The 26,088-nt window shown below is 45.6% G+C and overlaps 1 protein-coding gene across 1 annotated transcript in view; it reads right to left on the bottom strand.

Moving 5' to 3' along the window:
• Window positions 1-847: 847 nt before the first annotated feature.
• LOC130367251 (vitelline membrane outer layer protein 1 homolog) overlaps window positions 848-26,088 on the bottom strand; it is a 94,943-nt gene continuing 69,702 nt past the window's right edge. The window contains exon 4 of the mRNA XM_056569656.1: window positions 848-1,193. Within this exon, the coding sequence (XP_056425631.1) occupies window positions 908-1,193 (286 nt within the window). The 3' untranslated portion in view covers window positions 848-907. The remainder of the gene's footprint in view (window positions 1,194-26,088) is intronic.

The following is a 26,088-nucleotide window of genomic DNA, read 5'->3' as shown; positions in this document are numbered from 1 at the left end:
GGAGTCTATATTGCCCCCCGTGCCTAGCCCAGGATCCAGCAGTATACCTTCAGGTGGTTATAGGCTAAACCATGCCCTAGTTTCACAAATACAAGGGGTTAATGCCATCTTCCCCCAGGGTAACAACATCTGCCCTGCACCACACACCCCGCCACCACATATCTATCTCCTATTTATCTAACTCCATTTATCTATTTTGGTTTTAACATCTTGGGGGATGTGGAACCAACTTCCAGTTCTCCATAGAGTTTAGTGATGAGCGGCATTAGCCATATTCGAATTCGTGATTTTTCACGAATATTTAGACGAATATTCGTCCTATATTCGTGAATTTCGCGTATTCATAAATTCTCATATTAGAATATTCGCATATTCGAGGAAGAAAACAGTAAGGGGGTGGGCAACTTTACTCTTGGTTGCTAGGAATGTTGTTGACAGAAGTGATTGAATATTCGCATATTAGAATATTCATAAATGCAAATTTTCGCGCGGGTGCCAGTCTCACACAGTAACTAGTATTGGAGCCTTGTTTAGACCACAAGCTGGAAGCAGGGAGGGGTGATCACTGTGATGTGTACTGTGAAAAGAAAATGTGAATATTTGTAATAGCGAATATATAGCGCTGTATTCGCAATATTCGTGAATTAGCGAATAAGCAATATTTGCGATAAATATTCGCATTGCTAATATTCGCGCCCAACATTAATAGAGTTATGGTCTCAACATACGAGGTCCTAACCAGTAGATATTATATGTAGAGGGGTCACTGTACATTGTATTGTTTCCATGTTGTACTTTAAGTTTGTTAATACTTTTTTTTTCCAAAGAAAGCAAAGAGAATGACAGCAACATTTATCATTTTATTGATCAGATTTGGATCCAGATTTACATGAACCCATCACTAGTATCAACAACATTCAAATTCAACATCATTGAGAGAGGTGTCATCTCCGCCATATTGTTGTCCCTCCACTTTGGTTCGGATACCACAGATACCATCTAAGCAGTCCTCACTCCAGTTGTCATAACTTCCCCACCTTTCACCATTTCCTTCTAGAATGTCTTCATCTGAACATGCCATCATGATGTTGTTGGCCGCTGTGTCGTCTCCTAACTGTATGTCCTCAACTTTCAAGGAGAAACTTATGAGATTTCCACTAGGACACCAGGAAATGGAAGTCCAGTCCCCCCATCTTTAAAGAAAAACACACAGATTACATTGTTATCACCCATATGTGGAATACATAGAAGAAAGGGTAATACTGAAATAGGCCTCCCATTATGGTGTCTGATTTTGCCCCCCCCCCCCAAGCACAGAAAGGTCTGGTGTTTATTTATTTTTTGCTTTTTATGACCCATTGGTCAAAACCACCCCTCCACAAATTTACTGACAATGCAGTTCCCTGGAAAGAGGAAAGAGACCAACCAGGACGGGCCCCTCTCTCTCTAAGGGCCCCATAGCAGCTGGATGATCTGTTACTATGTGATCTGTTACTATGGTACATACGCTACACATGTCATTGGTTTACCATGATGATGTTTCCTGCAGTTGCTCTCACACTTTTACAACATGAAACAGAGGACAGTGAGGGGGATCAGCAGCACTTTGCTCTCAGCTGCTGTATAATTCTCTATATTTTGACTTAAAGGGGTACTCCACCCCTAGACATCTCATCCCCTATCCAAAGAATAGGGGGTAAGATGTTAGATGACGGTGGTCCCACTGCTGGGGACCCCCGCAATCTCCCAGCTGCACCTAGTGTTCATTTAGAACGTGGGGTGCAGCACCGGAGGCTCGTGACGTCACGGCCACACCACCTCAACAAGTCTATAGAAGGGGGCGTGACGGCCCGCTCCGCATCACCAGTCATCTGGCACAGAGCAAAGTTCGCTGGGTGCACCGGATGTCTGGGGTGCCGCAGGATAGGGGATAAGATGTCTGAACTGAGTTACAGGAGGTGTCATTTCTCATTCTAATTCCCAATAAGTGGAATAAGAGTTGTGTAAACAGTATAGTAGCGGTTGCTGCACTGCTTTCCTAACTCCTGGAGTTACATAAACAGCGTAGGTCACAGTCCTATTCTGTTGTTTTGGCCTCTCAAACACCTCGATGGTCACAAACAGGACAGAGTGGCCAAAGAGACTTCATTTTAGTAGGTAAGTAGATAGATAGGTGTGGGGTGAGGGGGTCCAAGATGTGGGACCTGCATCTATGGATCATGTATGGCATATCCTGTGGATATGCTATAAATGTCTCAGATAAGAATACTCCTTTAATGCCTTAAACGGGTACTCCGGTGGAACATTTTTTGTTTTAAATCAACTGGTGCCAGAAAGTTAAACAGATTTGTAAATTAATTCTATAAAAAATTGAAATCCTTCCAGTACTTATTAGCTGCTGAATACTACAGAGGAGATTCTTTTCTTTTTGGAACACAGAGCTCTCTGCTGACATCACAAGCACAGTGCTCTCTGCTGACATCTCTGTCCATTTTAGGAACTGTCCAGAGTAAGAGAAAATCCCCATAGAAAACATATGCTGCTATGGACAGAGACGTCAGCAGAGAGCACTGTGCTTGTGATGTCAGCAGAGAGCACTGTGTTCCAAAAAGAAAATAATGTCCTCTGTAGTATTCAGCAGATAATAAGTACTGGAAGGATTAAGATTTTTTAATAGAAGTAATTTACAAATCTGTAAAACTTTCTGGCACCAGTTAATAAAAAAAAAAGTTTTCCACTGGAGTACCCCTTTAACCCCTTAAGGACGCAGGATGTAAATGTACGTCCTGGTGCGGTGGTACTTAACGCACCAGGACGTACATTAACTTCCTGTGCATAACCGCGGGCATCGGAGCGATGCCCGTGTCATGCGCGGCTGATCCCGACTGCTGATCGCAGCCAGGGACCCGCCGGCAATGGCCGACGCCCGCGATCTCGCGGACGTCCGCCATTAACCCCTCAGATGCCGGGATCAATGCAGATCCCGGCATCTGCGGCAGTACGCGATTTCAATGAATAATCGGATCGCCCGCAGCGCTGCTGCGGGGATCCGATCATTCATAACGCCGCACGGAGGTCCCCTCTCCTTCCTCCGTGCGGCTCCCGGCGTCTCCTGCTCTGGTCTGTGATTGAGCAGACCAGAGCAGAAGATCACCGATAATACTGATCTGTTCTATGTCCTATACATAGAACAGATCAGTATTAGCAATCATGGCATTGCTATGAATAGTCCCCTATGGGGACTATTCAAGTGTAAAAAAAAATGTAAAAAAATGTAAAAGTTAAAGTAAAAAAAAAGTGAAAAACCCCCTCCCCCAATAAAAAAGTAAAACGTCAGTTTTTTCCTATTTTACCCCCAAAAAGCGTAAAAAATTTATTTAATAGACATATTTGGTATTGCCGCGTGCGTAAATGTCCGAAATATTAAAATAAAATGTCAATGATCCCGTACGGTGAACGGCGTGAACGTAAAAAAAAAAAAGTCCAAAATTGCTACTTTTTAAATACATTTTATTAAAAAAAATTATAAAAAATGTATTAAAAGTTTTTTATATGCAAATGTGGTATCAAAAAAAAGTACAGATCATGGCGCAAAAAATGAGCCCTCATACCGCCGCTTATATGGAAAAATAAAAAAGTAAGAGGTCATCAAATTAAAGGGATTATAAACGTACTAATTTGGTTAAAAAATTTGTGATTTTTTTTAAGCACAACAATAATATAAAAGTATGTAATAATGGGTATCATTTTAATTGTATTGACCCTCAGAATAAAGAACAGACGTAACTTTTAGCGTAAATTGTACGGCGTGAAAACAAAACCTTCCAAAATTAGCAAAATTGCGTTTTTCTTTTTAATTTCCCCACAAAAATAGTGTTTTTTGGTTGCGCCATACATTTTCTGATATAATGAGTTATGTCATTACAAAGGAAAACTGGTCGCGCAAAAAACAAGCCCTCATACTAGTCTGTGGATGAAAATATAAAAGAGTTATGATTTTTAGAAGGCGAGGAGGAAAAAATTAAAACGTAAAAATTAAATTGTCTGAGCCCTTAAGGTCAAAATGGGCTGAGTCCTTAAGGTGTTAAGGACGCAGCCCATTTTCACCTTAAAGCGTACGCGTCAGATCCAACAAAAAAAAAAATGTTTTTAATATATCACTCAATACCTAATCCTGACCATGTACATCATATTTTTATGTGTCTAGCACCTTTATTTATTTTTTATTACACTATTAATTTAGCTCACTAGTCTGAATTCCTCTCAAAGTGAGGGGGCGTTTCTTCACTGTGCAGGTCTCCGCCCCATCCCTCAGTATGCTGTCTGCTCACATCTCCCCTAGCATTAGAAAAACTACAACTCCCAGCTTGTCCTCACTGACAGTAGCGGGACACAAGCTGACAGTGGGAGGATTTTTCCTCCAGTTCTGAGCCCTGCACTCACAGTTGTCAATCAAGGAAGTGTGTCCATGACATAGGTGATGACTCATGGACACAGCAGGACTAGTATGTGTCCAAGTAGGCAGGGGGGGGGGGCAGTTGTTTGACTGGATTTTTCAGTATGAAATACTGAAAATTTTCTAATGAAAGCAATTGCAAAACCTATTGGTTATACATGCTTTACAACATATCAAAAGTTTTTGTATCTGACAGTGCCCATTTAAGGACCCAAGAATTTTTTGCACATCTGACCACTGTCACTTTAAACATTAATAACTCTGGGATGCTTTTACTTTTCATTCTGATTCCAAGATTGTTTTTTCAGGACATATTCTACTTTATGTATGTTAGTGGTAAACTTTCTTCGATATTTGCATAATTTCTTGGTGAAAAATTCCAAAATTTGATGAAGAATTTGAAAATGTTGCATTTTTTTTTACTTTGAAGCTCTCTGCTTATAAGGAAAATAGACATTCCAAATAAATAATATTTTGATTCACATATACAATATGTCTACCTCCTGTTTGCATCATAAAGTTGACGTGTTTTTACTTTGGAAGACATCAGAGGGCTTCAAAGTTTAGCAGCAATTTTCAAATTTTTCACAAAATTTTCAAAATCGGAATTTTTCAGGGACCAGTTCAGTTTTGAAGTGGATTTGAAGGGCCTTAATATTAGAAATACCCCATAAATTACCCTATTATAAAAACTGCACCCCTCAAAGTGTTAAAAATGACATTCAGTTAAGTGTGTTAACCCTTTAGGTGTTTCACAGGAATAGCAGCAAAGTGAAGGAGAAAATCTTAATTTTTTACACTCGCATGTTCTTGTAGACCCAGTTTTTGAATTTTTACAAGGGGTAAAAGGAGAAAAATCTTCCTAAGATTTGTAACCCAATTTCTCTCGAGTAAGGAAATACCTCATATGTGTATGTCAAGTGTTCTGCGGGCGCAGTAGAGGACTCAGAAGGGAAGGAGCGACAATGGGATTTTGGAGTGTGACTTTTTCTGAAATGGTTTTTGGGGGCATGTCACATTTAGGAAGCCCCTATGGTGCCAGAGCAGCAGAAAACCCCCCACATGGCATACTATTTTGGAAACTACACTTGGAAGTGTAAATTATTATATATTTTTTTCACTAAAATGCGTTTTTTCCTCAAATTTGACATTTTTACAAGGGGTAATAGGAGAAATAGTCCCCCAAAATGGACGTCAAGTGCTCTGCGGGTGCACTACAATGCTCAGAATAGAAGGAGTCACATTTGGCTTTTTGCAATTTTGCTGGAATGGTTTTTGGGGGGCATGTCGCATTTAGGAAGCCTCTGTGGTGCCAAAACAGCAAAAAACTCCCACATGGCACACTATTTTGGGAACTACACCCCTCAAGGTACATAACAAGGTGTACAGCGAGCCTTAACACCCCATAGATGTTTGATGACTTTTCATTAAAGACGGATATGTAAATGAAAATTATTTTTCCACTAAAATCAATTTCCCCCCCCCAAATTTACCATTTTTACAAGAGTTAATAGGAGAAAATGCCCCCCAAAATTTATAACCCCATCTCTTCTGAGTATGGAAATACCCCATTTGTGGACATCATGTGCTCTGCTGGCGCATTGCAATGCTCAGAAGAGAAGGAGTCACATTTGGCCCCTATGGTGCCAATGGACCCCCCCCCCTTCACCCACATGTGATCCCATTTTAGAAACTACACCCCTCACGGAATGTAATATGTGGTGCAGTGAGCATTTACACCCCACTGGCGTATACCAGTGGAGTGTAAATGTTTACTGTACCCCTTATTACATTCCATTAGGGGTGTAGTTTCCAAAATGGGGTCACATGTGGGGAGGGGGGGGGTCCACTGTTCTGGTACTATGGGGGCTTTGTAAACGCACATGGCCTTCAATTTCGGACACATTCTCTCTCCAAAAAAAAACAATGGCGCTCCTTCTCTTCCGAGCATTGTAGTTTACCCGCAGGGCACTTTACATCCACATATGAAATGGTGTTACAAATTTTGGGGGGCTTTTTCCCTATTACCTCTTGTGAAAATGAAAAATTTAAGATAACACCAGCATTTTAGTGAAAGAATACAATTTTTTTATTTTCACGCTTAACTTTAACGAAAATTCGTCAAACACCTGTGGGGTGTCAAGGCTCACTGTGCCCCTTGTTAAATTCCGTGAGCGGTGTCGTTTCCAAAATGGGGTTGCATGTGGGTGTTGTTTTTTGTGTTTATGTCAGAACCGCTGTAAAATCAGCCACTCCTGTGCAAATCACCTGAAATGTACATGGCGCTCTCACTCCTGAGCCTTGTTGTGCGCCCGCAGAGCATTTTACGCCCACATATGGGGTATTTCCGTACTCAGGAGAAATTGCGTTACAAGTTTTGGGAGGTCTTTTTTTCCTTTTACTGCTTGTGAAAATAAATAGTATGGGGCAACACTAGCAGTGTAAAAAATATATATTTTTTCAAAAACATGCTGGAATAGCCCCCCACTTTACCTTTTCATAAGGGATAAAAGGAGAAAAAGCTCAAAATTTATAGTGCAATTCCTCACCTGTACGGAAATACCCCATATTTTGCCCTAAACTGTTATCTTGAAATATGACAGGGCTCCGAAGTGGGAGATCGCCATAAGCATTTGAGGCCTAAATTAGGGATTGCATAGGGGTGGACATAGGGGTATTCTACGCCAGTGGTTCCCAAACAGGGTGTCTCCAGCTGTTGAAAAACTCCCAGCATGCCTGGACAGTAAATGGCTGTCCGGCAATACTGGGAGTTGTTTTTTTTTTTGCAACAGCTGGAGGCTCCATTTTGGAAACAGTGCCGTACCAGATGTTTTTCATTTTTATTGGAGGGGAGGGGGGAAATGTGTAGGGGTACATGTATATTTAGTGTTTTACCCTTTATTTTGTGTAGGTGTAGTGTAGTGTTTTTAAGGTACATTCACACGGCGGGGGTTTACTCCGAGTTTCCCGCTGCAGCGAGAAACTCACTGTAAACCCCCAGCGTGTGAATGTACCCTGTACATTCATATGGGGGTGGGGGGGGGTGCAAACCTCCAGCTGGTGCAAAACTACAACTCCCAGCATGCCCTCTGGCTGTCCATGCATGCTGGTGCTTGTAGTTATGCAACAGCTGGAGGCACACTGTTTGCAAAACACACAGTTTGTTACTTAACTCAGTGTTTCCCAACAAGTGTGCATCCAGCTGTTGCAAAACTACAACTCCCAGCATGTACTATCTATCAGTGCATGCTGGGAGTTGTAGTTTGCAACAGCTGGAGGCCCACTGGTTGTGAAACACTGAGTTAGGTAACAAACAACCTGTTGCAAAAACTACAAATCTCAGCATACAGTAAAAGTAAAAGGGCATGTTGGGAAATGTAGTTATGCAACAACTGGAGGCACACTAGCTGCAAAACACAGAGTTTGTTACTTAACTCTGTGTTTCCCAAGCTGTGTGCCTCCAGTTGTTGCAAAACTACAACTCCCAGCATGCATAGTCTGTTAGTGCATGCTGGGAGTTATAGTTTTGCAACAGCTGGATGTACACAGGTTGGGAAACACTGAGTTAGGAAACAGAAAATGTTTCCCAACCAGTGTGCCTCCAGATTTAGCAAAACTAAAACTCCCAGCATCCCCGGAGAGCCGAAAGGTATGTTGGGAGTTGTAGTTACCTAACAACTGGAGGAGAACAGTTTGGAGACCACTGTGCAGTGGTTTCTAAACTGTAGCCCTCCAGATGTTGCAAAACTTCAACTCCAAGCATGCCCAGACTGCCCAGGTATGCTATGAATTGTAGTTTGGCAATATCTGAAGGGACAGATGTTACAGAACTACAACTCCCAGCATGCCTGAACTGTATGGGCATGCTGAGAGTTTTAGTTTGGCAACATCTGGAAGGGCTACAGTTTGGAGAAACTGTAGCCCTTCCAGATGTTGGGTATGCCAAAGGCTGTCTGGGCATGCTGGCAGTTGTAGTTTTTGAAGTCCTAGAAGCAGCAGTGAAGATCACTTTACAGCGATCCTTACTGCTGCCTTGGACGCCGCAGCCTACTGGACCTCCCCACTGCCTGCTCCACTCACCGGTCCCGGTCCCCGTGTGCTCCCGTGGTACCTGCCGCCGGTCCCCCTGCATCAACGGCCCCCGCCGCCATCTGCCCCGCTCTGCCCAGACTTCTAGGGGATCTGAACTGTCACCCCTGCTCCTGCCCTGCGATTTGACAGTCAGTCCTGCACCCCTGCTACCTCACTCCTATCCTTCAGGATGGTCGGAACTCTCTCTGACAGCTCCGATCATCCCTATTTTCCACCAGAGAACCGATCTGCCCGGAATAGCCGCAAATCGCCGATCTAATTTGGCAATGTCACAGGATGCCTGCTAAATGATTTCAGCAGGCATCCCATGCACGTGGCGGGGACCGAAATTCCCACGAGCGTACAGGTACGCCCTGGGTCCTTAAGTACCAGGGCGTCAGGGCATACCTGTATGCCCTAGGTCCCCAAGTGGTTAAAGATATTCAAATACCAATAGGATGACAGCATTATAAGGCCGGTTTCACACTGCGCAATCTCCTGCTGGAATTTTTGCCAAAGATACTGCGGGCAGTACTAGGACCATACGGACTGCTTTGTCGTCACCATAGATGGCAATGCATTTCTGACTGGATCCGCCTGTGGGATTTCAACCAGAGATTCCGCAGTATGAACCCGGTCTTACTGCTAAAGGGTATGGGAAAAAACTTGGAATCAGAGCCAATAAGCCTGGAAGTACGTCTCTGGTTGGAGTTCATGTCTCAGGGAGCCAATACACCAAAAGTTTGTTTGGCCAATGGCTTCTCCTCCTGAGGCTATGTCCACATGTCAGAATGTCTGCGTGGAATTCCACAGTAATATTCCACATGAACATTCCGCTGCAGCAAAGCCCCATTGATTTCAATGGAAGTCTGCTGTGCACAGAGCAGAATATCCACTGCAGAGACATCCCAATATGATTCACTCTCTCTGCACATGGCAGGAAGGTGCCGTCCGCCTTACATTACTAGAGTCAACTGCCTGACTACTGAGAGGCGGCTCGAGGACTCTCCAGGACAGCCCTGTATATTTCTGAGCCTCTGTCCTCAGTCTTATTCTCACAGTGAGCGTTACTGTCACTGTGTGTATGTATTGTTTGTGTGTTTGTATGTGACTGTGTTTGTGATTGTGTGCATGTATTGTTTGTGTGTTTGTATGTGACTGTGTTTGTGTTTGTGATTGTGTTTATGCCACTGGCCTGTACTCTGGGATCGTGCACACACCACAGCACAAAACCGAAAAGCTGCACTAAGCCACAGGACAGACAAGGTACTGAGTTGAGAATACCCCTTAAAGAGTACCTGTAACCAAACTAAACTTAAATTTATTGTTCCTTATGTAATTACAAGACACTTTGCTATTTACTTGCTGTTAAAATTCTCAACCTTTATATGTTTTTAATGTATTTGAAAAAATGTCCACTAGGTGGCTCTGTTCTGTTCCCTGCGCAAGTCAAACAGTTTCATCTCCGGACTTGCAGAAATTCAAACTCAGGAAGTGCATGCGGGCATGGCGAGGCACAGCTCTGGCAGGCTTCGGTGATGTTGCGCCTGCTGGGGGACGCCCACTTTCTCCTGCTGGGAGCAAGTGGAAAGGTATGATACACAGCTTTTAAACCCCTTAAGGACCAGGCCCATTTTATTTTTGTATTTTGGTTTTTTCCTCCTCGCCTTCCAAAAATCATAACTCTCTAATATTTCCATCCACAGACCCATATGAGGGCTTGTTTTTTTGCGTCACCAATTTTACTTTGTAATGACATCAATTATTTTACCATAAAATGTACGGCGCAACCTAAAAATATATTATTTATGTGGGAAAATTGAAAAGAAAACCACAATTTAGCACATTTTGGAAGGTTTTGTTGTCACGGTGTACACTTTATGGTAAAAATACGATTAAAATGATACCCATGTTATATGCTTTTCTATAATTGTACCGCTTAAAAAAAATCTCAAACTATTTCAAAGGACAACTGCAGGGGCATTACACTTATCCCCTATCCACTGGATAGGGGATAAGTGTTTGATCGCGGGGGGTCCGACTGCTGGGAACCCCCCTGATCTCCCTAACGGGGCGCCGCCATGAGCGCTCATGGTGAGCGCTAAGGCGCGTAGAGTCGACCTAGAGGTCGACGGTGACGCCCCGTCTCCTCCCCGTACCCATACAGTTCTATGGGGGATGCGGGGAGGCACGAATGCTGCCTCCCCGCCTCTCCCATAGAGATGTATGGAGGAGGCGTGCCGGCCGCAACGTCATGCTGCAGCTGGCATGCCCCCTACACGGGAGAGCCGCGGTCCCATGCAGGAGATCGCCGGGGGCCCCAGCGTTCGGACCCCCCGCGATCAAACACTTATCCCCTATCTTGAGGATAGGGGATAAGTGTTTGTAACGCTGCAGATGTCCTTTAACAAAATTAGTATGATTGAAATTGCCCTATTTTGACCACCTATAACTTTCTCATTTTTCCGCATATGGGGCGATACGAGGGTTAATTTTTTTGTGAGGTGATCTGTAGTTTTTATCGGTACCACTTTTTGCTTAGTTTTTACTTTTTATTAACTTTTTATAAATTTTTCTGGGAATAAGATATGACAAAAATGCAGCAACTTTAGACTTTAAAAAAATGTTTTTGTGTTTACGCCATTCACTGTACGGAATAATTAACAATATATTTTGATAGTTCAGACTTTTATGCACGCGGTGATCCCAAATATGTTTATTCATTTTTTTTTACATTTTTTGGGGGGTAAAATGGGAAAAACGGAAGATTTACTTTTTTATTGGGGTAGAGGATTTTTCAAATTTTTTTAACTTTTTTTTATACATTTTTCTAACTTTTTTTTTTTTTTTTTACTTTAATAGTTCCCAATGCGGACTATTTATAGCAATCTATAGTTTGATTGCTAATAGTGTTCAGTGCTATGCATAGGGCACAGCACTGATCAGTATTATCGGTAATCTTCTGCTCTGATCTGCTCGATCTCAGAGCAGAGCAGAAGACCCCGGGAGACAGAGAGAGGAGAGTGAGGGAACCTACGTCCACCATTATGGATGATCGGATCCCCACAGCAGTGCTGCGGGCAATCCGATCATCCATTATAAGCACCGCACTGTCGCAGATGCCGTGATTCATCACGGCATCTGAGCGATTAATGGTGGACATCTGCGCGATCACGGATGTCCGCCATTATCGGCAGGTCCCCAGCTGCTGATAGCAGCCGGGACCTGCCACGAACACTGGTCCGGTGCTCGCGGTCATGGCGGAGAATAAATGTACGTCCTGGTGCGTTAAAGGGGTACTCCGGTGGAAAACTTTTTTTTTTTAAATCGACTGGTGCTTGAAAGTTAAACAGATTTGTAAAGTACTTCTATTAACCCCTTCATGATCCAGCTAGTTTTGGCCTTCATGACCCAGTCCGTTTTTTTAAATCTGACGTGTCTCTTGAAGTGGTAATAACTTTGAACTGCTTTTACCAGGCAAAGTTATTCAGAGACAGTTTTTTCAAGACATATTGTTCTTTATTCTGTTAAGGACCCAGGACATACCTGTACGTCCTGAGTCCGCTCCCGATCTATAACGTGGGTCGGGCCCGGCCTCTAACAACGGCCGGGACACGTGGCTAATAGCGCACGGCATTGATCGCGGTGCCGCGCGCTATTAACCCTTTAGACGCGGCATTCAAAGTTGAATGCCGCGTCTAAAATGAAAGTGAAACCATGCCGGTTAGCTCAGGGAGCTGTTTGGGATAGCCGTGGCGAAATCGCGGCATCCCGAACAGCTTACAGGACAGCAGGAGGATCCCTACCTGTCTCCTCGCTGTCTGATCACCGAAATGACTGCTCACTGCCTGAGATCCAGGCATGAGCAGTCAAGCGGCAGAATCATCGATCACTGGTTTCTTATGAGAAACCACTGATCAATGTAAAAGATCAGTGTGTGCAGTGTTATAGCCCCCTATGGGATAACAATGATCAATGGAAAAGATCAGTGTGTGCAGTGTTATAGCTCCCTATGTGAGCTATAACACTGCAAAAAAAGTGAATAAAGATCGTTTAACCCCTCCCCTAATAAAAGTTTGAATCACCCCCCTTTTCCCATAAAAAAAAAAAGTGTAAATAAAAATAAACATATGTGGTATCGTCGCGTGCGTAAATGTCCAAATTATAAAAATATATCGTTAATTAAACCGCTCGGTCAATGGCGTGCGCACAAAAAAATTCCAAAGTCCAAAATAGTGCATGTTTGGGCACTTTTTATATCATGAAAAAATGAGTCAATAAGTCCTATCAATGCAAAAATAGTACCGCTAAAAACTTCAGATTACAGCGCAAAAAATGAGCCCTCATACCGCCCCATACACAGAAAAATAAAAAAGTTTTAAGGGTCAAAAGATGACAATTTTAAACGTATACATTTTCCTGCAGGTAGTTTTGATTTTTTTTAAGAAGTACAACAAAATTAAACCTATATAAGTAGGGGATCATTTTAACCGTATGGAGCTACAGAATAATGATAAGGTGTCATTTTTACTGAAAAATGTACTATGTAGAAACGGAAGCCCCCAAAATTTACAAAATGAAATTTTTTTTTTCAATTTTGTCTCACAATGATTTTTTTTTCCATTTCGCCGTAGATTTTTGGGGAACAATGACTGACGTCATTACAAAGTAGAATTGGTGGCGCAAAAAATAAGCCATCATATGGATTTTTAGATCAAAAATTGAAAGAGTTATGATTTTTTAAAGATAAGAAGGAAAAAACGAAAATGCAAAAACGGAAAAACCCCGGGTCCTTAAGGGGTTATATTAGTGGTAAATTTTTGTTGATTCATGAAGTGATTTTTGTGAAAAACTCAAAAATATTGTGAAAAATTGGAAACATTTTATTTCTCTACGTTTGAAACTCTCTACTTGTAAGAGAAATAGTTGTCCAAATAAATTTAGTTATTAATTCACATCCACAACATGTCTACTTTCTGCTGGCGTCATTTATTAAACGTTCTTTTACTTTTTTACAACATTAGAAGGCTTATATTATATTATTACACGCAATTTTTCAAATTTTCTACAAAAGTTCTAAATCGAATTTTTTGAGGGAACAATAAAATTTTTAATATATACCGTATTTATCGGCGTATAACACGCACTTTTTAGGCAAAAATTTTTAGCCTAAAGTCTATGTGCATGTTATACGCCGATACACCCCCAGGAAAGCCAGAGGGGGAGAGGCCGTCGCTGCCTGCTTCTCTCCCCCTGCCTTTCCTGGGGTCTAGAGCCCTGCTGCCGGCCCTTCTCTCCACCTGGCTATCGGCGCCGCTGCCCGTTCTGTCCCCCTGATTATCGGTGCCGGCGCCCCATTGCCGGCGCCGATAGCCAGGGGGAGAGAAGCGGCGCCGACAGCCAGGGGGAGAGAAGGGGCAGTGGCACCCATTTCCGGCACCGCTGCCCCGTTGCCTCGCCCCATCCCCAGTGGCATAATTACCTGTTGCCGGGGTCGGGTCCGCGCTGCTGCAGGCCTCTGGTGAGTGTCCCCTGCGTCGTTGCTATGCACGGCGCGGCGCACTGACGTCATGCGCCGCGCCGTGCAGCGCATAGCAACAACGCAGGGGACGCACACCGGAGGCCTGAAGCAGCGCGGACCCGACCCCGGCAACAGGTAATTATGCCACCGGGGATGGGGGGAGGCAACGGGGCAGCGTCGCCGGCAATGGGTGCCGCTGCCCCTTCTCTCCCCCTGGCTGTCGGCGCCGGCAATGGGGCGCCGGCACCGATAGTCAGGGGGAGAGAACGGGCAGCGGCACCGATAGCCAGGGGGAGAGAAGGGCCGGCAGCAGGGCTCTAGACCCCAGGAAATGCAGGGGGAGAGAAGCAGGCAGCGACGGCCCCTCTCCCCCTGCCTTTCCTGGGGGTGTATCGGGGTATACACGCGCACACACGCACCCTCATTTTACCATGGATATTTGGGTAAAAAACTTTTTTTACCCAAATATCCTTAGTAAAATGAGGGTGCGTGTTATAGGCCGGTGCGTGGTATACCCCGATAAATACGGTATATATATATATATATATATATATATATATATATATATATATATTGTGGAACTCCAGCTCTCGTTTAAACCATGCACCTGATCATCTTTAACCGCTCCAGAAAGCGGAAGGTGTTACGGAAGCAAACCAGGAGTATACCAGGAGACTGGACAGGACCTCACAGCAAGTCTACAGTACCGATATCTACATTACAGGTAGTACCGGTCTTACAATACTATAGTGTTGTTTATTAACAGCTTTGTTAATTAAGTAAGACTGTGCTTATAACAGCATTGGAGGATTTTTTACAGACCAATTATTGTGTGAATCTCCTTTTTGCAGTGAACACTGAGTGCTACACCCTTTACTCCCTGCAATTATTTAAATCTATGCCATCAGTTAAAGTAAGCGCTATCTATACGTTATATTAGATAAACTAAAGTTTTTAGTTTTAATCCATTATCTATAAGCGCCGATACACAGATTTCTATTACTGTTAACCCCTTTCTGAGTGGAACTACAGGGATCCACCTTGTTGTATCTAGGCTGCTCAGTTAGCTATCCCAGCGCGCCGATGCTAAGACTTTTTTATATTTTAATTTACAAATCTGTTTAACTTTCTGGCACCAGTTGATAAAAAAAAAAATATATATATATGTTTTCCACAGGAGTACCCTTTAACCCGTTAACTAGAGATGAGCGAATCGAAGCTGACGAACCCAAATTCGTTACATTACGTGAAATATTTGATTCGCAACTAATGCGAATATCGCCGCAATTCTATCACACGAATCGCTTCATTAAATGCCATTTTAAAGCGTTCCTGGCTAAAGGAGACCTAAAATGGCAGATCCACATGTGAGTACATGGGGCAGGGGATTATGGGAGGGCAGGAAACAGCGGCGGGAATGAAGGTAGGCGGGATGACCCTGAATCACATGCAGATAGCTGTCAGCTGCCTCATACATATCAACAAGCTGCCTGAACTTTATCAACCATCTCATCACCTTATTTTTCAGCGCAGTTCAGTGGTTTTTTTTCTCCAGAAATCATCTGCTGCTCAGAATTGTGTGTAGACTGTATAAAAACCAGTGCACACCATTCCTAACACTCTGTGACACAGTGCAATTTAGGGTTTAATCCCTGTTTTCTTTTCTTTTTTTTTTTTTGTGGTGCTGCACTGTTGTGTCCTGCCGCTGTTCACAAATACGTTTTTTCAGCGGACTGTAGTGCATTTGTCTGCGCTCATACCTGCATACCACATACCTACATCAAAGCAGTCTACTATTCTGTATCTGTAACAAGTCTAGATACAGGGAAAGTCCTGGCAAAAGTAATCACCTGCTGGTGTTTTACAAAAATACAGATTTTTTTCTGCCTATTGTTGCTCATTGTTCTGCCCTCATCAGCGCATACCGCATACGTACATCCAAGTAGTGTACCATTTTGTACCTGTTAATCTGTCAAGGGCGTACATACTGTGAAAGTCCAAACAATAGTACTCACCTGCTGGTGTATTACAAAAATACAGATTTTTTTCTGCGTATTGTTGCACATTTTTCTGCCCTCATCAGTGCATACCGCATACGTACATCCAAGTAGTGTACCATTTTGTACCTGTTAATCTGTCAAGGACCTACATACTGTGAAAGTACAAACAATAGTACTCACCGGCTGGTGTTTTACAAAAATTACAGAGTTTTTAGGCTCATTGTAGCGGATTTTTCTTCCCTCATCAGTGCATTCTGCATACGTACATCGAAGTAGTGTACCATTTTATACCTGTTAATCTGTCAAGGGCCTACATACTGTGAAAAGACAGCCAAAAGCAATCACCTGCTGCTGTTCTTGACAAATACTGTTTAAAGAGTAGTGAAGCATATTGTAATAACCTTATATACGCACTAAGTATGTCAGGAAGAGAAGTGTCAGGATGTGCGCAGAGGAGTGGCAGAGGCCTAAAAACTTCAGGCAGAGTTGGCAGCAGACTAGGGGCGAGTAGCAGCAGGAGTCGCAGAGAGAGGCCTGTGCTCCCGTTATCAGCCAGCGGTTGTGTCTCGACCAGCAACCCATCTGTCGTAGTCGATAGGTTAACATTAGAGGTGCACCGAAATAGAAGTTTCAGAACCGAAACGAAACCGAAATAAAAAAAAATGTCTGGCCGAAACCGATACCGAAAATGACTTCTCCCCGTCTTCTGGTAAAATGCAGCGCTCCGCTCATTAGATTCCCCCACATTAGATTGCCAGCTCCCCCACATTAGGTCGGGAGTTCCCCCACATTAATAGGCAGCTCCCCCACATTAATAGGCAGCTCCCCCACAATAGTAGGCAGCTCCCCCACAATAGTAGGCAGCTCCCCCACATTAGGTCACCATTTCCCCCACAATATTAGGCAGCTCCCCCCAACAATATTAGGCAGCTCCCCCCCACATTAGGTCAGCAGTTCCCCCACAATAGTAGGCAGTTCCCCCAACAATATTAGGCAGCTCCCCCAACAATATTAGGCAGCTCCCCCCCCCCCACAATATTAAGCAGCTCCCCCCCACAATATTAGGCAGCTCCCCCCCACAATATTAGGCAGCTCCCCCACAATATTAGGCAGCTCCCCCCTAACAATATTAGGCAGCTCCCCCCCAACAATATTAGGCAGCTCCCCCCACAATATTAGGCAGCTCCCCCCACAATATTAGGCAGCTCCCCCACATTTGTAGGCAGCTCCCCCCCACAATATTAGGCAGCTCCCCTCCAACAATATTAGGCAGCTCCCCCAACAATATTAGGCAGCTCCCCCCACAATATTAGGCAGCTCCCCCCCCCCAACAATATTAGGCAGCTCCCCCCCAACAATATTAGGCAGCTCCCCCCCCCATTTGTAGGCAGCTCCCCCCCACAATATTAGGCAGCTCCCCCCCAACAATATTAGGCAGCTACCCCCCAACAATATTAGGCAGCTCCCCCCCCCATTTGTAGGCAGCTGCCCCCCAACAATATTAGGCAGCTCCCCCCCAACAATATTAGGCAGCTCCCCCCCCCCATTTGTAGGCAGCTGCCCCCCAACAATATTAGGCAGCTCCCCCACAATAGTAGGCAGCTTCCCCCCACCCCACAGACATACAGCTTCCAGCCATATACAGTGTACGACTGGAGGCTGTATGTCTGTACTGCTGCCCCCACAGTGTTCCGGTCACCGCTCCTCCGGCCCGGGGTCACATCTACTGTTATGGCCTATGGACCATAGCAGTAGGTGCCGGGACCGGGGGAGCGGTGACTGGAACACTGAACAAGATGACGCGGTCACTTACCAGGCCCCGACCAGCGCGCGTTCTCCTGCGACGATCCTGCGGTCCTCCTGCGTCTCTATGGTTGTACGCACGGGACGTCAGTGACGTCCCGTGCGTACGACCATAGAGACGGAGAAGCGAAGGACCGAAGGAGGATCGCAGGAGGACGCCGGGGAATGGTGAGTGACCGCCGGACATCCTTATGTCCCGAAAAGATATTTCGGGACACAGGGATGTCCGGGATAGGATTAGGAATACTTCTTTTTATGTGCCCGGGCCGGCTCCCGTGTGTGGCTGCAGGCGGGGTCCGGCCAGAGCATATAAAACCTAATACTGTGTACTAAAAACCAGGGGGCCTCCAGCTGTTGTGAAACTACAACTCCCAGCATGCCCGGACAGACTTTGCCGGTCCGGGCATGCTGGGAGTTGTAGTTTCACAACAGCTGGAGGCCCCCTGGTTTTTAGTATACAGTATTAGGTTTCATATGCTCTGGCCGGCCCCCGCCTGCAGCCACACACGGGAGCCGGCCCGGGCACATAAAAAGAAGTATTCCTATCCCGGAGAGCGCGACCCCCCCCCAACCCCACCCCCCCCCTCAGATGTTGCGGCCGCCCCCCCCTGCACCGCCCACGAGTGCCTCTGCCACTGGCAGTGTTTGTAACTTGTGCTGTGGGCGGGCAGGGGAGGTGGTCATTATCTGCACTTTTTTAGTTGTTTCGGCATTTCCCCGAAACAGCTATTTTCGGCCGATATGTATCGGCCGTCGATATATCGGTGCATCCCTAGTTAACATGCTCATCCACTTCATCACAAGTGACATCTGACACCCCCAGTCAACAGTCGGTGGGTTCCTCAGACACAACCCTCAGTAGGCATGGCCCGGGAGTAGTCCCTGTCCTCCCATTGCCTTTGTCCTATGCTGTTCCCTTTCCTAGAGAAGTATCTTATGCTGTAGGCAGTGGCGTCTCCAGCATTCAAATTTAGGGGGGGCACATGGGGGGCCAGTGACAAAAGTGGGGGGGCAATTTAAAACGTGTGTATGTGTATATATATATATACACACACACACATATATATATATATATATATATTTATATATATATATATATATATATATATATATATACACACAATGACTTTTTTTCCCGTTTTTGCCATAGATTTTTGGGTAAATGACTGATGTCATTATAAAGTAGAATTGGTGGCGCAAAAAATAAGCCATCATATGGACTTTTAGGTGCAAAATTGAAAGGGTTATGATTTTTAAAAGGTAAGGAGGAAAAAACAAAAGTACAAAAACGGAAAAACGCTCGGACCTTAAGGCGTTAAAACTTTTGGACACTACCATCAACTTTGATAGCGGCATCTAAAGTGTTAATGTCGGACATCAGCCTGATTGGTGATGTCTGGCATTAGCCGAGGGTTCTAGCTAATGATTTATACAACACAGTGGGAGCGGGCACTGTGCGTACACATACGCCTTGTGTCCTTATGGCTCATTTACACGGATGGATCCCCAGCATATTTTACGCTGCGGATCCCCCGACAATGCACACATCGCTGCTGCTTTCGGCCTAGTTCAGAGAGCAGGAGGAGCGGTCATGATGTGCGCGAGTATACACATCAAAGTGTGTCTGCTCGTAGCGGAGGATTGCCATTATGATCAGCACAGATAGAGGCAGCACTGTAGGGTCCATTGTCGGCGGATCCGCAGCGTAAAATACACCGTGGATCCACCCCTGAATAAGCCCTTAGGATACGCTCACACGTACAGGATCTGCTGCATATTTTCTGCAGCTGATTTTGCTACCTATTGAAGCTAATGGGTTGCAAAATCAGCTGCACAAAATATGCAGCAAAAATATGCAGCAGATCCTGAACATGTGAATGTACCCTTAAGGGGTTAATGAGGGGTTAATGTGTTCACATGTTGTCCTTCCAGAGGGGTCACTTTCCCTCCTCCAGCGTCCACAGGTCTCCAACAGGTCACATTACCAGAACAATTTATGGAAAAATCGCGGCAAAAATTGCGCTGTTTTACCGCGATTTACGAAAAATCTTACGAAAACAATTTTTGCCGCGATTTTTCCCAAAAATTGTTGTGATAATGTGGCCTGTTAGTGACCTGTGGACACTGGAGAAGGGAAAGTGACCCCTCTGAACTGCTACCATACACATGACCCAGCCCCAGGATAGACTGCTGATCAGGGGGAGAGAGGGAGGACACGGGACATCACTCATCACCTCACATGAAGCTGCCGCTCTGCTGTGTGACCTGTCACCTCTCGGCCCCTCCTCTCCTGTGCTGGGGGCGGAGCCATCAATGTATCAGGACATCCCTATTAATTTTAAATTGGGGGGGCCCAAGGGGGGGCACGGCCTGATCTAGGGGGGGCCATGGCCCCCTCTGGCCCCCCCCTGGCGACGCCACTGGCTGTAGGTTCAGCAACACTATTCACTGAGGACAATCTATTAGAGGACAGCCAGCAGCTACTGCCCAGCCAAGAAGGGGAGGAGACATGCGCCGCTTGCTGCACTAGGCGGCCAAGTTGTGATGCGGAGAGTGACGTGGGAGGCGGTGTTGCCAGGGTTCAGGGTCCTGCAGCAGACACTGTTGGGGAATCTGAGGAGGACATCAGTGACATGCAGACATCTGTTGATGATGATGAAGCCGATTGCAATTGGGAGCCGGGTGCAGAAGGGGCTTCATCATCATCAGGAGAAGAGAGTTGCAGGTTGCCCTTGAGGCAGCAGCTGAGCCAGCAAGGCGGTAGCACGATTAGCAGTCAGCGTGGTGGCAGGAGTGGAAATTTTGGAGCCAAACGTGCCCGGGGAGACCACCTGCTTCGCGGCAGCCTACCTTTCAGGGAGGTAGTGGAACAGGGGTTCCTGGAGATGGCGCCAGTAGCAGCCAATTAGTGCGGACTGTAGGTGGGAAAATCAGCTACTCGCCGGTGGGGAAGTTTTTCATCAGGCATCTGGAGGAGGTTCACGTAGCCACATGCAAGATATGTCGGCAGAAGGAGAAGAGTGGCCAGGGTCCCAATGTTGGCACCACGGCCCTGCGTCAACACATGCTTCGCCACCATAAAGCGGCCTGGGAGAACCCTGGCTCCGATGTAGTGGTCCAGCCTGCTGCATCACCCAGTGGCCATCCGCTCCCTCCTTCATCCAGCCAAGGCTCCACCACCTCAGCCGAAAGGAGCTGTGTGTCAAACCCTCCTTCTGTCGCTCCAGATGCTCCTGCTTCTCCCACTTTTAGTCAGCCAATCCTTCAACAATCCATCTGCGAAGCCATGTCCAAGAGACAACAGTATGCGCCCACTCATCCAACGGCGCAGAAGTTGAATGTGCTCCTGTCCAAGTTGCTGGTGTTGCAGCCCTCCCTTTTCAAGTGGTCGACTCTGCACCTTTCAGAGAATTGATGGCTTGTGCCAAAGCGAGGTGGAGAGTCCCAAGCTGTCATTTCTTTGCGAATAAGGCAGTACCAGCCCTGCATAAGTTTGTACAAGAGAAGGTGGGCCAGTCCTTGAGCCTGTCGGTGTGTTCAAAAGTGCACGGTAGCGCCGACGTGTGGAGCTGTAACTACGGGCAGGGACAATAATTGTCTTTTACGGCCCACTGGGTAAATGTGGTTCCTGCACAGCCAAAACAGCAACTTGGACAGGTCACACCACTTCCACCTCCATGCTCTCACTCTCAGGCAGTTGGTCCTGTGACAGTGTGCGACTCCGCCTCCTCATCCTCCACCGTGTCCTCAGCCTCCACTGCACGTACAAATCTCGGTGGCCCTTCATCGTACCATGTGTGTGGGGAACGGCGGTGTCAAGCTGTTTTTCACATGGTTTGCTTTCATGAACGGATGAGAAGATGAGGGGCAGAGTGGAGCATAGTTTAGGTTGGATGAGATGGCCGGTGTTTTTAGTCATTGGACAGGAGAGGAGGAGCAGGAGCAGCCAGAGGAGCTAGAGGGTTATGACGAAGGCAAGACAGAGGACCCAGACACACTGTGGCAGTATGCAGTGGAGATGGAGGCACGTAGTCCCTCCGAGTCACTGGCGCAAATGGCACGATGCAGGCTCAGTTGCTTGCGAAGTGACCCCCGAATTGTCAAAATTCGTCAGCGGGATGACTTCTGGCTCTCCACCTTTTTGGACCCTCGCTACCGTCCCAGAATGGGGGCCTTTTTTACACCCACTGAGAGGGAGGACAAACTGACCTACTAAAGAGAGATCCAACGTAGTCAGTTGGCCGATGCCTATCGGCGACATGATCCATCCACTCGCAGGTCTGACTCTTGGGGCCCTCTGCACTCACCTTCCACTGCCATGGCTGCTGGGGAGGGGAGGCATGGCAGGAGCAGTACCAGTTCCATCAGCAGCATGTCTACAGTCGCTGATGAGTAGCTTTCTTCACCTGCATAGTGAAGCAACTCATCAGCAGCAGGTAGACATGAAGCAGGACCTGAACCAGCAGGTGGTGGCATACCTTGACATGGCCATGCCAACAAACATTAAAGATCTGCTGGACTTCTGGGTAGCCAAACTTGATTTATGGCCGAAACTAGCAGAGTTTGCCCTGGAAAAGCTGTCCTGCCCAGCCAGTAGTGTGGCATCAGAGTGGGTGTTTAGTGCGGCCGGGGCCATAGTCACCCCAAGGCGAACTCGTCTGTCCACGAAAAATGTGGAGAGACTGACCTTTGTGATGATGAATCAGGGATGGATCAGCCAGGATTTCCAGCCACCAATGCCAGATGCCTTAGAGTAGATTGACCATGCTGCTACACCAACACTTCAAAATTATGGTTATGAAACCCTCTTGGGTTATCAATTAGGGTTATGAAACCCTCTTGGGTACTGCGAATGCCTGCTCCTGACTCATCCTGTGTTTTTCAGGAACTACTTGCCTCACGGATGCTTCGGGCCTTGGGCCTTTAATTTTTGGATGTTTAGCAGTAGCTAAATACATTCTTAGTGTGAATTTCAACATTGATCTTTAACCCCTTAACGACGCAGGATGTGTATTAACGTCCTCCGCCGTCTTCCGCGATACGCCGCGGGGTCACGCGGTGACCCAGCGTCATATCGCGGCGGTCCCAGCAGCTTTCCACGGCCGGGACCCATGGCTAATACAGGACATCACCGATCGCAGTGAAGCCCCATTTTAACCCTTCAGACGCAGCGATCAAAGCTGACCGCCACATCTGAAGAGAAAGTGAAAGTAACCTGGCTGCTCAGCCGGGCTGTTCGGGACCGCCGCGGTGAAATCGCGGCATCCCGAACAGCTTGCATGACACCGGGAGGGACCCGGTCCATCAATTTAACCGTATGGACCTACAGAATAAAGATAAGGTGTCATTTTTACCGGAAAATGTACTGTGTAGAAACGGAAGCCTCCAAAAGTTACAAAATGGCGTTTTTCTTTGATTTTGTCGCACAATGATTTTTTTTTCCATTTTGAGGTGAATTTTTTGGGTAAAATGACTAATGTCACTGCAAAGTAGAATTGGTGACGCAAAAAATAAGCCATAATATGGATTTTTTGGTGGAAAATTGAAAGGTTACGATTTTTTAAAGGTAAGGAGGAAAAAACAAAAATGCAAAAACTGAAAAAGGGGTTAAATGTAAGGCATTATGAAACCCTCTTTGGTACTGCGAATGCCTGCTCCTGACTCCTCCTGTGTCTCTTTCAGGAACTACTTGCCTCACTGATTATTCGGACCTTGGGCCTTTAATTTTAAAATGTTTAGCAGTAGCTAAATACATGCTTAATGCAAATTTCAACATTGATCTTGCAATGTAAAGGGGTTATGAAACCCTCGGGTGTACTGCTGATGCCTGCTCCTATGTCTTTCAGGAATGACGTGGCTTACTGATGCTTCTGGGCTTGGGCCTTACATTTTTGAATGTTTAGCACGAGATAAATACATGCTTAATAGAAATTTGAACTTTGATCTTTCAATGTAAGGGGTTATGAAACCCTCTTGTGTACTGCTGATGCCTGCTCCTGACTGTGTGTTTCAGGAACTACTTGGCTTATTGATGCTTCTGGGCTTTGGCATTAAATTTGGATGTTTTGCACTAGCTTACATACATGCTTAATTGAGATTTCAACATTGATCTTTCAATCTTAGGTGTTATGAAATCTTCTTGTTGTTACGCCGAGCGCTCCGGGTCCCCGCTCCTCCCCGGAGCGCTCGCAGCATTCTCCTGTTCGCAGCGCCCCAGTCAGACCCACTGACCGGGAGCTCTGCGATAATGTCCCTAGCCGGGATGCGATTCGCGATGAGGGACTCGCCCGCTCGCGATGCGCATCCTGACCCATTTACCAGACTCGTTCCCCGTCTGTGCTGTGCCGGCGCGCGCGGCCCCGCTCCCTAGGGCGCGCGCGCGCCGGCTCTCTGCGATTTAAAGGGCCAGTGTGCCACTGATTGGCGCATGGTTTTAATTAGTGTGTTCACCTGTGCACTTCCCTATAATACCTCACTTCTACTTCACTTCCTTGCCGGATCTTGTTGCCATTGTGCCAGTGAAAGCGTTCCTTTTGTATCCCAAGCCAGTGTTCCAGACCTCTTGCCGTTGCCCCTGACTACGATCCTTGCTGCCTGCCCTGACCTTCTGCTACGTCCGACCTTGCTCTTGCCTAATCCCTTGTACCGCGCCTATCTCAGCAGTCAGAGAGGTTGAGCCATTGCCGGTGGATACGACCTGGTTGCTACCGCCGCTGCAAGACCATCCCGCTTTGCGGCAGGATCTGGTGAATACCAGTAGCAACTTAGAACCGGTCCGCCGGCACGGTCCACGCCAATCCCTCTCTGGCAGAGAGGATCCACCTCTAGCCTGCTGAATCCTGACACTTGTGTACTGCTGAGGCCTTTTCTTGACTGTGTCTTTCAGGAACTACTTGGATTACTGATGCTTCTGGGCTTGGGCCTTACAGTTTTGGATTTTTGAACTAGATACATACATGCTTAATTTGAATTTCAAAATTTATGGTGCAATGTATGGGGTTATTAAACCCTCTTGGGTTCTGTTTTTCACATTTTCTGATAATTTTCTTGGAAGTAATCTTGAATTTTCCAAAGTACAAACCGTGCCACCATAGAAAGCTTGTTGTGTGTGATTTTTTAATTAACATTTTCCCAAAATAACACGGTGAGGGATGAACTCTGCTTCTTTATGTCAGAACACATTACTTTAGAGAAGAATGTCTTTTTGTGGACCACCGTCATGCATTATAGAGTCATCTGGATTCTTGGATATGCACTTGTTCAAACACAAAGGTATTTTGTCAGACAACATACCTAAAACAACTTTAATATTTTCTTCTGACTGAGAGAACGATTGAATTATTTTAGTACACCTTTTAATAAACACTGAAGTTAACTTTTTTATTCAGTCTATTTATTGTGGGAATCTCAATTTTGTGCAAGCCTTTATTTGATGGAACTGGGCTACAGCTGACTGCTGTGTCATGTGACTCAACACTGTTATCCACTTTTAATGAAAGTGTCTAAAGGTTGTCATTTTTACTTTCTATTAAAATTGGAGTGTCTGTCTGAATTTCTGAGATAGAATCTGCTATCTGGTGATCTCAAGTTAAATAATTAAAGTCCTCGAAGCCTTTACTTTTTGCTTCTTTGGATGGACCTATTTCCTATGTGTGTGAGCCATAATGGCTTCCCATTGCTTCAACCACCTCAAGGATGTGGCATTCAGACACTGTATAGTCTAGAATCTGCTATCAGGGGATCTTGAGTTAAATAATTAAAATCCTCGAATTAATTACTTTTTGATTCTTTGGATGTACCTATATCCTATGTGTGTGAGCCATAATGGCTTCCCATTGCTTCAGCCACCTCAAGGATGTGGCATTCAGACACCGTATAGTCTAGAATCTGCTATCAGGTGATCTTGAGTTAAATAATTAAAATCCTTGAATTAATTGATATTTCAATCTTATTGATTATTAAATCCCCCGGTGTACTGCAGATGCCTTTTCCTGACAGTTTTGATCCGGAACTAATTTACTTAATGCTGCTTCTGGCCTTGGCCCATAAATTTTGTGATATTTAGCACTAGCTTAATTGAAATTTCCTGTGTCTTTCAGGAATTACTTGGCTTACTGATGCTTCTGGGCTTGGGCCTTAAAGGGGTACTCCGCCCCTAGACATCTTATCCCCTATCCAAAGGATAGGGGATAAGATGTCAGATCGCCGCGGTATCTCTGCTGGGGAGCCCTGGGATC

The sequence above is a fragment of the Hyla sarda genome, chromosome 4 (assembly GCF_029499605.1).
Source record: "Hyla sarda isolate aHylSar1 chromosome 4, aHylSar1.hap1, whole genome shotgun sequence".
In the NCBI taxonomy this organism is placed as follows: domain Eukaryota; kingdom Metazoa; phylum Chordata; class Amphibia; order Anura; family Hylidae; genus Hyla; species Hyla sarda.
Note: the sequence above shows the minus strand (reverse complement) of the source record. Positions and strands in the feature narration are given on the sequence as shown.